Source organism: Chenopodium album, chromosome 13, assembly GCF_948465745.1.
Source record: "Chenopodium album chromosome 13, dcCheAlbu1.1, whole genome shotgun sequence".
NCBI classification, from domain to species: domain Eukaryota; kingdom Viridiplantae; phylum Streptophyta; class Magnoliopsida; order Caryophyllales; family Amaranthaceae; genus Chenopodium; species Chenopodium album.
This window is the reverse complement of record NC_137846.1, coordinates 54,042,840-54,057,103: the sequence shown is the minus strand read 5'-3', so window position 1 is coordinate 54,057,103 and position 14,264 is coordinate 54,042,840. Positions and strand designations below refer to the sequence as shown.

Sequence of the window (14,264 nt, the reverse complement as noted above, 5' to 3'; positions counted from 1 at the left end):
TGAGTAATTCTGTCTAGATTCAATTCTCTTTTGAATTTTACTGGTTACTTTTTTACAAAACAAAAACATTTGGCTAGGTACATTTATTAACTTCCTTCCCTAAAAAAGATGTACTTGTTAACTTGTCACTTATCGGCTATCGCTAATCTATCCACACGTGACAACTAATTCTTGAACAAGCGAACACCCGTTTAAAACAAAAAATTGAGGACTACAACTACAAGTAAGTAAATTAAAAACACAAGTGAGTTGAATTTTGAACTACTGTGAAAGAGTGTGCTGCTCTCTTTTAAAGCAGCATCATTTCTGTCATTTTATATTTTGCTTTTTATATGAATGGATTAACATCATGTCCTTATTTCAGAATCAGTGATCAAGGCATGAGAGAGAGAGAGATAAAGACCTTCAAAAACCCAAATACTAGACAGAGAAACTAGAGAGAGAAAGCTCTGAATTTTAAAACCTCTGTTTCATCAATGGAGTTGGAGTCTGTAAATTGGGTTTTCTGACTACCCTTTTCTTCCTTTCTTCAATTGATTGCCCATAAAAATTTAGGTGAGTATTTTTTTTTTTAATTTTAATTTATGGGTGTTTTTTGTTGTTTTCAAGATGCTATTTTTATGTAATTTTGGAAGTTTATTTCTTTAATTTGTTGAAAATTTTGAATTTTTTTGAATGTTTATAGGAAGTGGGTTGGTTATAAAATGGTGGAAAGGAGCGTTCTTTTACGGTTATTGATAGTCAAAATCCTCGTAATTAGTTTGTAATTAAGAGATAAATATCAGAGTTGTTCAAAAAAAAAAAAAAAAAGAGATAAATATCAGAGATTTTATCAAATAAAAATGAAATTCATTTCAAGTTGAGGATAAACACAAACTAAGTAAATGATTTTTTTTTTCTACTCCGTATAATTTGTGCAAATACTAGTCTAATCTCTCACTTCTTCACTGAAGCCAAACTTCCTTTTAAGGTAATTTAATTATTAATTCTCCTAAAATGGAAATTTTTTCTAACAAAATTTATTTTGGTGTGATATGTGATGTAAATTTTCCAGTAAAATCCAGGGTAATTTATGTGTTCTTGCTACCTGTCTAGGAACTTGAATTATTGTGGATGTTTGTTACCTAAAATGCCTGATTTTGGAGATTTTTTCCATTTTTGGTGGTTTTGCTTTTCTGGCGTTTTACAGCTTTTTTTTTTTTCTTTCTTTTTCTGAGTTGTTATATTTTTCTAGCATTTCATTTGCCAATTGGTTTGCTTTTTTGCTTTTTATAATTATAAATATTTGAATTAAGTAATTACAATTGAAAAAATGCTCTAAACTTGAGTATTTTTTCCAAAAAAATTTGGAGTAAGTTCAGATTAATTGTGTATTTTTTTTTATGGAAACAATGTTATTTGCATGTAATTGTTGTTGATGAAGGTAATTTCTTTTTTGCTTTGCTTTGATTTTTTATATTTTTTTCATGATATATGAATTATGTATTGGATGATGTGCAGGAGTACATACACTAGATGTGAGATGGATTTATCAGAAGCAACAAAAACTTTATTAGATAGAATTCAAAAGTTAGAACCTGAATTAGCCACAAAAATTATAGGATGTATTTTGATACAAGATCACGGTGAAAGGGAGATGATAAGATTAGCTTATGCTCCTGATAAGCTCATAGAAAATTTGGTACAGAAAACCAAACTTCAGCTAGGGTATCTCTCCAAACCCCCGGTTTCGACTTCCCTGTCTCCTCCCATTTCCATAAACCCTTCACCAGTTTCGGATGTCTCAATGAATTACATGCCGTTTTCACCCAATGGCTCTAGACCCTACTCGTCTCCAACTGCATTTCCGGTCCGACAGCCACCCTACTGGGACATGCAGCAGCCTGACCAACAATCTATCATGAGTTCTGAATTTCAGTCCTATGGAGATTCTATTGCAGATGATTTTTGTCTGCAGAATCAAGCTCAATTCATGGGGTTTGATGATCAATTGGATCCTATTAATGGTGGAGCTGGTTTTCCTGGTGATCTTTATTACTCTGATGCTGCATTGGGTAGCTTGAGGAGTCGTAGATCACCAAATTTGTCCGATTTGCCCATTAAAACATGCCATTATTTTAACAAGGGTTATTGCAAACACGGGGATAGCTGTCGTTATTTGCATGGACCGGATAGTTTCCAGCCACTTTTTAGCCCAAATGAACTCGGACTTGATGATCATATTTTTTCCCCTGGCTCTCTTGAGAAACTCGAGCTTGAGATTAGCGAGCTCTTGAAGTCAAGGAGGGGTAATCCAGTTTCTATTGCTTCTCTTCCAATGTTGTTTTATGAGAAGTATGGGAGGACACTTCAAGCCGATGGATACCTAACCGAGAGTCAGAGGCATGGGCGAGCTGGTTATAGCCTGACAAAGCTTCTTGCCCGATTGAAGAGAATACGGCTAATTGATAGGTACAATTATCTATTCATATTATAATTCAAGTTTTCATTTCCATGTACATGTTATGGCTAATTTATTAAATATACTATGCAGACCACACGGGCAACATGCAGTAATCTTAACCGAAGATGCTTCAAAATACAATTTGGATAATCGGGGTGAAAGGAATGATCCAGGTCCAATTGTCAGTGGTTCTCGGCAAATATACTTGACTTTTCCGGCAGAGAGTACATTCACTGAAGAGGATGTATCTAACTATTTTGGGTATATGTAGCTCCTAAATTTCGACTTTTGGGAATGCTTTATTTTATTGCTAGTATGGATTGTTTTTATTGACTCGTTGCTCTTGTTTATAATTGTAGCACTTTCGGTGCTGTTGAAGATGTTAGGATCCCTTGCCAACAAAAGCGGATGTTTGGATTTGTGACCTTTGCTAGTGCGAATACTGTGAAGACTGTTTTGGCTAAAGGGAACCCTCATTTTGTTTGTGGATCTCGTGTGCTCGTTAAACCTTACCGGGAAAAGTCAAAGCTTGTTGATAGGTAATTGTTTATTACCTTCAAATTATGATCTATAATTTGCCTTTGAAATTTAAAATTCATGTAATCTGATTCTCAAATTATTATCACAGGAAGTACATGGAGAAAAATGAAAACGGTATGTTTTATCCTGGAAATTACTTGGAGCTAGAACCTGACTTTCACCATAGTAAGTGATGTAATGTAAATGGATTATAACAATGAGGCTGATATGAGATCTTTTTGCTGAAATGCAGATTTCTTGTAAACTACTCGCCTTTATTTTTTGAATGCTTTGATTTGATTAGCATGATTCTAATTACAAACTATGCTATTAACATGCAGTGCCTAGATGCGAGGCCCCAAGGTTTCTAAGGAGGCAACTTATGGAAGAACAGGAGCAAATTCTTGAAATGGAGAGAAGACGCCTCTCTGAATTGCAGTTTGGACATAAAAATATGATCAATCGGCAATTCATTGGTCATGGCATGGATGAGCTAAATGCTTTTGAAGGTAAAACATTTTCATTTTTGAGCGCGAAAGAAAATTCAGAACATCTTCGTTAACACTGAATATGTGGTTGAATGCTGCTGTGTTCTGACATCTACTTCTCTTCTGGTTCTTTGTAGATCATTCGAAAATCACGAATTCTGAACAATATCACTATTTGCTGGATGTTTTCAATAACTGTTCTTTAAGTAGTGGATCGAACCATCCAGGCACTGACTACATTGATCGAGAAAGGTATGCATCATAAAGTTAGTCTTTACACATTGATAAACCGTTTACCATTTATCGCTCTCTGTCCCTTAATAATGTTGATGACGTTTAGCTTTTTGCATGGAGATAGAGTGGAAAAGTATAGAGAAGGAACTAGGTGTGTGGTTGCCCCCTTGTCGGCGGTCAACTTTATAGAAATAATAGAGAGAAAAAACTTACTGAAAAGAGAGGATCAAATTATGTGTTCCCAAAATAAGTGTTTGATTTTTAATTAAGGTATAGACAGTATTTCAGATTGTTCTGATTTCATTATCTGCTAGCAGCCAGGGGATTGATCTTCCGGAGAGCCCCTTTGCGTCAACAATGGGAAACGGCATTTCTACAGTCATCTAGCTTTCCAGCAACACAGGAGATGTATACTTATAGAGAAAAAAAAGAAAAAGTAGGAATACTGCGATTCAATGGTTTGGCTTTGGTTCCCAATATAGAACAGTTTCATTTCTTTTGGTTATCTGCCGTTCCCAAGTCCTGTTAGTTTGAAGTCCTTTTAGCGAAAGTACATAACAGAAAGGCTAAAAGAAAGACGATTATGATAAAAAGAGGTCAATGTCAGAAGTCCGAAGCATCATCTCCTCCCTTTTGATTTAGGTAGAAGGAGTTTGAATAGAAAAAGAAGATTATGAATACACAAAATGAAGACGGCCATTTATGTAAGAAGGTTTGCACAGGTTTTTTTTTTTTTTTTTTTTTTGCTTATTATGACAGAAGATGAAAGAAGAATTTCGGAAATATCTCAGTAGAAAACATGTAGTATTCTTATAGTCTTTGGTAGAACAAGAAGAAAAAGAAAGAATCAGATAAACTTTTCCTAGGGTTTTTACTTATATGCTTGGAGGTTTCGGAGAGGTGAAGATATGTTTGAATTCATCTCCGAAGCCTCAGCAATAGATGCAAAATAACATTTTGACTAAAAGGAAGGGTTATTACTAAGCTCTTCACTTGCATATTACAACTGATGAATATTAGCTTCTATTAACTCAAATTTATATAGTACTTCATATTGTTTATATAGTGTTTCTTCTAGCCATTCTTTGCTTAGGCCATTCTGTTTCTTTTCGAATTTGTCTTTACTTTTTTGTTCACAAAGTTTATCTTGTGATGTGTATAGAATGATCATGTGCTTTTCTTCCTATTAGCATAATGGTTGGTGTTGTTTTTGTTGATTGAACAAATAGGGTGTTTGTGGAACCTAGTTAAAGATCAATGTCAACGTCTTCTTTTTCTTTAGTTTTCTAGTGTGATCGAGTACTAGCTATAATGAAAAAACACTTTTAATAAAGTAACAGTTACAAATACACTTAGGGCATGTTCTGTTCAGCTTAGTTTCAGTTTATTTCAGTTTAGTTCAGCTCTAATCAGTTCAGTTCCTAATTTTCTTATCTCATAAACAATTTATTTCAGCTCAGTTCAGCATAATGAGTTCAGTTCAATTAAGTTGATTTCATTAAATATGCGTTTATTCATACGTGTATATTCTATTTTTTTGTTGATAATATTTGCACTATTATTGAAGTTGTATGATAGTACAAAATAGATAAAGTATACAAATGTATTGTCTTTGACAAAGGTTTGATATTGATGATTCCACATGAAAATGCCAAGTTGGGAGGGAACAAAGACATTGGTGCATACAATTTCCTAAGTGAATTTTCTTTTATGATATGGTTTTTTGAAGATTTTATTGATATTTGCATAAACAAAAGCAAAAGGTATCTGTGTCTCTCGATTACTGTATCATTTATGCATCTTTTATCATATAGTTTCGCCAACCAATTTTAAAAGGGTTTGTGATTGGTAGTGCCAATTCCAATGTTTTGACCGATTTTTCTCCTTACTTGGACCATTATGGGCAAAGTGTCTCTTTTTATTTTTAAATCGTTTGTTCCATTGCTTCCACGAACCTCGTAGTAGTATTGTTATATTCTATCCGTTTCACTAAGATTGTTTATTAATTTAACTTTTTTTTTACACAATAGTAATCAACGTATGTGGGCAATTAATTAATTAGTTAGTGCATGATTGTTTAATTCGAGCATGGATAGTATATAATACATGTAAATACTTTTGAATATACTTTGTACTTTAAAAATATTCAGACTACTTTTCTTATTTTATCGACAAGTACTCGAGTTGGTTTATTTTTTGAAAGCTAATGACACTTTTTTGTGGAATTAATGAAACATGGTACTTCTAAATTACTATCTTATGTTTTCTCAAAAAAAAAAATTACTATCTTATGCATTGTACCTTAATGGATTTTTTTCCCTTTACCAAAAAAGCTGGGTAAAGTACGATAACTTATAGAGGTAAGGTTGTGTATATCTGATCTAATCTCCTTAAAGTATCGAGGAAGCCTAATTTATTCGAAACATTAATGATGACGGGTGGATAATATGAATGATTTGAAATATATTAAGTGGGATGGACCATCTAAATTGTGGGGATATATAAACATGAAAAGCATATCTTGAATCAATCTTGTGATCTTATTTATCTACCTGTCCTTAGAACACATTATCCATCCAAATTCCTAACCACAAAATTTCCCAATTTTATCATGTGATAGCCAGAAGGATGTGCATGATACCTCTTTTTCTCCATGTGTGTGGAGCCCTTTTAACATCTAAGGGCAAACATATTATGTTGCATAAATGTCTACAAAAATATTGTTTTGGAATTAATGTAGCTCATATAATTATTGTTTATTAAACCGGTAAATAGACCGTCATTTGATCGATAATACAAAGTATCTTCTTTTTCGAGTTAGCCCTTTGTAAGGGCAAGTCGTGCCTCTAATTCGTATATTTTTTGTTGATATGTACAAATCTACGTTGTTCTACTTTCGAAGAATGTCGACTTTATGTCAATCAAATAAAGAGTGGACTAGAATATGATGATGAGAAAGCAAAACTATAATTGAATTTGAAGCACAAAAATGAAAAGAATCTCTAATACATTCCCCAGTAATGAGGGCTCATCACTAGGTGTTATGATAATGACTTTACAACTTCCTCAAATAAGAAAGGACTGTCCTTAAGTGAGTGATTTCCGGAGAAAATTTTGATGTAAATTTTACAAATTACAGTATATGCTTTACAGCTGGAGAAATAATCTAAAAACGTATGTATAATCTCCTCCATTTTCCTCGTTATTTTTGGCAAAAAGGAACAAAAAAAGTGTCAAATTATCAACCTACTTCATGTGAGTTGTATATGAGAGAGTAAGGATGTGACTTTTGAGCATGAAAGTTATTGATTGCCAATGGTTAGACTTGCTTCCTATATGGGGTAGCGATTGATGGGGTTCGAGTTATGTATGTTGAGGCCGTTCAATCGTTCATGTAAGGTGATTTAGTCTGAATATCTTAGGTTTGAGTGAGTGGCAACCGTAGTTGCTACTTCAGTCACTTTGTGCGAAATAGAAATTTAACGGTATTATGATACGTAGTACCAACTTCATATGTTCAACCCAACGACAATTTAATCTATCATTCCACGTACACCAATATGTTTTCACTGCATGATAGATCATTGCATAAATGTGACAGGATTCTTAAGAGTACATTTCAAAGGAAAATGGAAAGAAAAGCTAAATTAAGGCAGCTTTTCTTACAAGGCCAAAACTATTACGACTCTCTTTTGATTTATAACATGATAATCCAAAAGCTATAATTGTTCCCAGTCTTCTCACTTTTTTTCTGGATGAGATAACCATTTTATGGCAAGAATGCCTTTTCTTTTATGTCTAAAGCTTCATCCATAAATTGACAGTTCCCTCTAGAAAATTTTCCTCCCATCTTATTCTAACCACTTGTGCTATGAAAGAAGATGAGTAACCTCTGCGACACAGTCAGCTCCTCTGATCCTTTAAAACAACATGATCGAATGAAAGGGTTAACAACGTGAATGATAACAATAACTCTAACGACGTGAGCTGCGTTGTAGGTGAGCAACCTGCCCCAACCCTATATCCAATTTGTAGAACTATGTGGCGAAGGTTACGATTGCGATCATAGAAACTATGTTGTGGATACTATTGTATTAATTGTACACCAACTTGTTTCACTTGTAGGTTCAGTTTCTGGTAATCTGGGATGGGGAGGACAGTTGTTGCAACAACTACCACTGTATTGACTATGTGTGTTGTATATGATCTTATGAACTAATCCTAATTCCTAAATACTGTAATTGACTTTTTTTTATTGTCTTTAAAGATTGAATGTGTGGTGTTGGTTTGAGTTTCAACTCTTCTTTAATTCGCCTGTTAAACTAGTTTGATGGTGTTTTCTCCATCTCTAGGTTTGTTCTCTATCATAAATGTTTTCGAAGTTACCAAAACTCGTACTCAACATATGCATCAATAGATTACAATCAACGACCTAGTCTCCCCAACCTCCATATCACATACGAGTAAAAGACTAAAAGTCACCCCTTCGCCTAAAATCATAGGAAAAAAAAAATACTAACACATCTAATGTGGCACAAACTAGTTGGCCAAATGGTATCATCAAATCTACAATCGACTTAGGTACAACAATTACCTCATATTTGATTACTAGATCTAATTCATATGGACCTGACTCCAAACAATAGCAAAACAAGTAGACTTCTTTTCAAACAAAAACACACTGAACAAAGAAACAATGAGTAATGTTAAATGCGATTCTGTAATAGTGTAAAATTGTGTGTGATACAACAGGAGTATGCCTATAAAAGGATAGGCACGGTAAAGATTGTTAGGTCCAATTATACAGATACTGTATGGAAAACCTCATAGACCAAATGTACATAAACCAGAAATACAAAGGTGATGACAATATCTAAAATAGATAGGAACATTATAGTATCGTTTTGTTGGTATAACACTACAACATACAGTAATATACACCATATTGTTTCTCTAATTCAACTACACAACTACTGCTTGTTGTGTTCAACAAAATGCTGTGAACTTCTATGTTACAACTTACAAATATATGATGTGTAGTGACAAACAACATGCGCATAAGCTTTCTGATGAAACAAAATTACCATTTGACATGTTATGACGATTTTCAGCAAAATTTACCATCTGCTGCTGCTGTTAAAGAGTACTCATGAGCCCGAAAAAAGACATTTGTATGATAACTACGTATTGATTGTGTGCACTGTTGTGATTACAGCTGAACTCAAGACCATTAAGACCTGCAATGAAGTGACCAAAAAATTAATGAGTATAATGCAAAAGAATATGTAGAGACTGAAAGGAAACTCACAAGAGCTTCCCTATTGAATTTTACGAATTTAATATGGCATCAGATATTAAGACGATTAAAACTTGAAAATGGTTACAATCCCTATGAAACATAGTTGATGAGCATGCCCATAGCAGCATAGCTGAGAGCCACAATCAGTTATAGAGGGATTTATTGGAAGGGAAGTGTTAAAGGGCAAAATTGATATTCTAAAAGCCCTTCATCAGATATAAAGACAATTCATGAATAAATGTTCGCTCAGTAAGCCAATAACATGTTTAGGAATACTTAAAACATTATCATGGGTATTTTTCAAAAAAAAAAAAACATTATCATGGGTAACTAACCTTGAAAGTATTAACCTCGAAAAATGGACCTAGCAATACCACAGTTTGCTTGGAGTCTTGGAGATCACAGGAGCAACAAAGTTGCCTTCAGTCTATTTCAAATACAAATATAAACAAGTCGGGAATCAGTGTAATTCCTGCAAACAAAATTGCACAATGACCTTTAGAATTGATCTTTCAAACAGCAAATCTGAGTATATACAATGTAATTTACCAAAGCAGGCAGGTAAGATTATCTACAAATGGGGTTAACATACCATTAGTTTATGAAAATAGTATGTACCCAAAATTTGACTATACACGTCTTCAAAATCAGTGTCATGATGAGAAGGCTCAACAATATGGTTAGTCCCATTTACGTTAAAACTACCCGAATCAACCTTGCTTTTCATATTTCTTTGCAAACTCTTTGAGCATCATGCCTTGCCTGAAGGCTATATACTTATCCACACTAGTACCTGCCCACTGCTGACAGAAGGATTCATCAGTCGGAACCAAAGATCTCAGAGGAAATGGTCCCTCTGGCGCTTTGTTCAGGTAAACCAAAAATCTATGCCGAGGACGAATTCTCTGTTCTAGTGATAAGCTAAGGTATGTGGGATATTTCGTCAAGGATCGAACTTCATTTTGAAGTTCATTAACTAGATACTTGTACTTCGGCTTAAGATTTCGCTCCAGTGACAGAGAAAGTACCTACAAAGATACATGACAAACAACCATAAGATTTTGTAGCAACATTTTTTTGAGAAGAACATAATGGAATCTGAATATTAGGCAACCTGACATGCAATACTGCCCAGAGAAGACCTCTATAGTAAAATAATCATAACTCGTAAGAATAATGAGATTTGAGAGAGAAAGAGAAAAAGACCTGTGTGATGCTAGTCAAGACTTTCAAGATTTCAGGATCTTGCATACCAATGCTCCTCAGAAAATTGATCCGGGGCAATAATCCATCTTCAATGCTGTAATGAAGAAGCTGGGGATGTTTAGTAACCATTTTCACAATACTTTCTTTAGGTGCACCCAGCTCTTCTGAAAGGAAATCATAGCGGTCATTCCAAGAGATGTCAACCCGCTGAACAAGAATTTGAGGACTCAAAGTCACAACTTTGCCCAAATCACTTTTCTTGATCCCAACCTCCTCAATCAAGTATCTTACAGTGGGCTTCAGGGAATTTTCAACACTGTATGAAAAGATAGATGGAGCAAAAGTGATTACTTGCCCTATCTTGGATTCAGGAATATCTAAATCCACCAGAAACGCCACATGGGACTTCATATTGCTATCCACAGTATACCCAAGAAGTTGAGGTTGCCTTAATAATATCTTTTTTACGTCGTTGTGTTTGACGCCAACATTCATCAAGTATTCCAACCTTTCCCGTGCAGAAAAAACATTAATATGAAAAGCATTTGTGTGTCTTCTGTACATCTGAACAAAATGAGACTCTTTCATCCCAAAGGTGCTCAGATAATCAAGAAGGGGAATCCATCTAGTATCGAGTCTAAATTCCTCTGCTAGCTGTGAATATTTTTTCTTTGGACCTTTCCTTCCTTCCAACTGCAATCAAAGGCAATAATGGAAGGCTCTTCAGTCCAAACAGCAGCAATACATCCTCACACTGACACTTCAGAACATGATGAAAGCCTACCTTCCCTTTACCATCTGGTTTTGTGCCCACATTACTTGTCTTTTTCCGGGTTCCTAGTAAGAGGATTATATGAGAATTGAACTCAAACTGGGACACTTTGACAAAGGACTTCAAATCTTACCTGGTCTCAGCTTGGTAGCAGCCAGCAATTTAGATCTTTGTTCGCCCCTATTCAGGTTTGCTGGTTCTGCAAATTCATCATCCTACAGGAATTCATTGAAACAATCATGTAACACTTAAACGTACAAGGCTATGAAAGTCAAACGGATACAGATTATGCATATTAAAAAACGTATACAATGTGCCATGATAGGAATGTGTGTTAACAGTGGTTTCAACTACACAGGCATTTGGGAATATGGGTACGTGAAGCTAATCAACTTCCTTAAATCCTGAAATCTTTGATTATCCGATATCATATATGCTACAATTTTATTTGGAGCCATCAGCACAACAAAGTACTTTCTAGATTTATTACTTTAAAATTTGAGTTTTCCATTTAACTAAATTGAAAATTCCAAGACTACTAGTGGTATGACGGATTGATGAGGCATTAAAATTAAGTGGTGAGGGATAGTCAAGGTATTCCAACTGAATTCCTCATAGAAGACCTTGGATCAAATGTGACCTAACATTTACAAAGGAGTGACTGAGTGAGCAACTGAGTCCCCAAAAAACTTACAATGTCAATATACAAACTCCGATGACTAAACACCATTCAAATCAAACTTTTGTACTGTAAAGAGCATAGAAACTCACTGCGGAGTAATTAGATCCACTTCTTACTGTGGAATCATCATCCAACAGAGCAAGCCCAACCCTTATGTATATATAGATTGTCAATTAATATAGTGAAGGCAATCCCTTCATCTTAGCTTCTGAAAACCTTCCTCATTATGATTCTCACTTTTTCAGTGGAAATCATCAAGGCTGGACAAGTACTTAGGAGTTAGGACCCCCTCCTCTCCCCCCCCCCCCCCCCCCCCCCCCCCCTGAACAGAATTAAGTTATTTCCTGGCCACAAAACAGAATCCCCTAACACCTCCCTCTCCCAAACTACTACAAAGAGCTATGATGAATACTATGATCAAATTAGTGAAACATTAAGCCAATAAAAAATCTAACGCAACCATTCCCATTTGTTGGAGCTTACTAAACAAAGGATGATACTCTAACTATAATGCTAGTTTGTCTCGATTATCTGTTTATAGAAACTATTTGAATATCGGCCTTTATTTTTCAAAACTTGGTAAATGATTTAACGACAATGATATATACAGCCCTTATAAGAACGGAAGAACCTACTAATAGTTAAAATGTAAAGCTAAGATAAACATACACCTATCAAGGCGTGATTTGGTCATAGAATTCCTAAGCTAATACCAAATTAGGAATTTAGGACACATGTTTGATGCAAAAATTTCGTTTCACAATTTTAAGTTTACACTAAATTTCTACTTAATTCATCATTCAGTCATTACTTCTACATCAAAACCCTGACAAAATTGAATTGTAGATTAATCTATCATTCCTAAGTTCTCCAACAAAACTTACAGCTTCATCAAATTGAAAAATACAGTACAAGATTAACAATAATAAATTAAACAATAGCATTAAAACAGAATTATACAAAAACCAAAAAACTACAAAATAAAAATTTAATATACTTACATCATCATTCAACCAAGGAACACCATCATCATCATCAACATTATCAATCACAATACCAGAACTTAAATTCGAATCTTCCAAAACCCCCACCTCATCCTCATCATCATCTTCGTCATCGGAATCGTACACAGGAAGCGGTTCGCCGAACGGAGAGCGGCGATTGGGCTTCAAAAGCTTAGCGTTAGAATGAGCAGAAGGTGGAATAATTAGGCGGTGAAATTGGGGGCTGAAAATGAAGGGAGGTTCAACAATGGCGGGAGGAGAGAGAAAATGGAGGTAAGGAGAAGTGGAGGAGAGAGTGAAGTGAGAGAAAATCGCCATTAAAGGAAGGAAGAGAAGACAAAGAAAGAATATACGAAGATAAATTAGAAACCCTAAAAAATTGGGGAAGAAGGTATCTTTGATAATGGAGGAAGTGGGGTTTAGAGAATCTGGTGGTTTATCTTCTTCTTCGTCTTCATTTTGTTGTTTATGGTGTTCTGTCAACCAGAAGTACAAGATAAGAGAGCCTCTTTGAGTCTTTTGGTTAAGTTAAGTTCGGACAAAATAAGTTTAAATCGAGACTACATCGTACATGACTACATTCCCCCGATTATTAACTATTTTTTTGTTATGTTTGAGAATAGAATTTTTCTCGCATTTATTCTGCCGTGTAGGTTGTTATAAGAGGCATTAGCTTAGCAAAATGATGAGTCATATTATTATCATCTATTCATTTTCATATTTGCTTGAGAATAAGTGAAAATTAAGAAAATATATTCAATGAAAGAATGTTCTCCAATACAATATTGAGCTCATAGAGTGTAATTAGGACTTAGCAATCGTTTGATATCTAGTTTTGTTGAACTTTTATTAGTTATCTTTAATTAATTAAACTTATTTTTGTTGAAACTTATGTTAATAAGTTGAGGAGAATGAAGTCTTAATAAACTCAAACAAAATAAATAATATGGAGTAATTAGTTCATAGATTGTTTCTGTCAAATAAAATGTAACCTTCTTTTTTTAATGGAAATAATAAAGTTCACACATATATGTGAATAAGCTGATATAGTGATTGTAAAAAAAAAACTCATATAAATCTACTTAGGTCAAAGTAAGTCATAGAAAACATGCTTTAAAAAAAACAACCGAAGAAAAAAAGTTTTATCATTAATAATGCATTTGCATGTGAAAATTTTTCGATCATTACAAATGCTAAACAAGTTAAAGGCAAATTTTGAAATATTATCGACCTTAACTTAGAGTTACATCATTAGAACCAAGTCCGATTAAAGATCCTTATGACTTTAGTTTATAAAGGCATGATTAACCTACAAATTCTACACAACTCACTCATACTCAACTAAATTTGGCTAATTGTGGCCAAGGCTTTGCCCTACCCCATCCTATCCTAATGGGTCACAGTCGAATTCATTTTTGTCAGGTTAGAGAGTATTTCAAGTTTGAGTCGGAATAGAGAAGGGGAAGGTACAACTAGGCACAGGTTCATGAAAGCTAGGGTTTGGAAATCAAAAGAGAAAAGAAAATTTCAAGGTGGCTCTGATACCATGTGGAATTGTGTAATTCTCCTATAGTCGGAATATTCTCATTAACCGACTATATATAGGAGTGTTTACAA

General features: G+C 34.4%; 2 protein-coding genes across 3 annotated transcripts; one reads left to right on the top strand and one right to left on the bottom strand.

Annotated features, from left to right (window-relative positions):
• The first annotated feature begins 286 nt into the window (after nucleotides 1-286).
• Nucleotides 287-4,720, top strand: LOC145574991 (zinc finger CCCH domain-containing protein 18-like). 2 transcript variants are annotated; one of them, XM_081632898.1, is made up of 8 exons: nucleotides 287-555; nucleotides 1,501-2,451; nucleotides 2,534-2,704; nucleotides 2,803-2,982; nucleotides 3,072-3,097; nucleotides 3,304-3,471; nucleotides 3,588-3,702; nucleotides 4,002-4,720. In XM_081632898.1, the coding sequence occupies exons 2-8, from the start codon at nucleotides 1,523-1,525 to the stop codon at nucleotides 4,069-4,071; spliced, it is 1,659 nt and encodes a 552-aa protein (XP_081489024.1). In that variant the 5' UTR covers nucleotides 287-555; nucleotides 1,501-1,522; the 3' UTR covers nucleotides 4,072-4,720. The 2 variants fall into 2 exon arrangements, with proteins under 2 accessions (XP_081489024.1, XP_081489023.1); XM_081632897.1 differs by having other exon boundaries at nucleotides 290-555; nucleotides 3,072-3,148.
• A 3,665-nt stretch (nucleotides 4,721-8,385) lies between these two features.
• LOC145574990 (transcription termination factor MTERF9, chloroplastic-like) lies at nucleotides 8,386-13,144 on the bottom strand. Its single transcript, XM_081632896.1, has 7 exons — nucleotides 12,645-13,144; nucleotides 11,095-11,176; nucleotides 10,974-11,026; nucleotides 10,190-10,882; nucleotides 9,576-10,011; nucleotides 9,319-9,455; nucleotides 8,386-8,921 (listed from the first exon to the last, which is right to left on the bottom strand). The coding sequence occupies exons 1-5, from the start codon at nucleotides 12,963-12,965 to the stop codon at nucleotides 9,694-9,696; spliced, it is 1,467 nt and encodes a 488-aa protein (XP_081489022.1). The 5' UTR covers nucleotides 12,966-13,144; the 3' UTR covers nucleotides 8,386-8,921; nucleotides 9,319-9,455; nucleotides 9,576-9,693.
• Nucleotides 13,145-14,264: the final 1,120 nt, after the last annotated feature.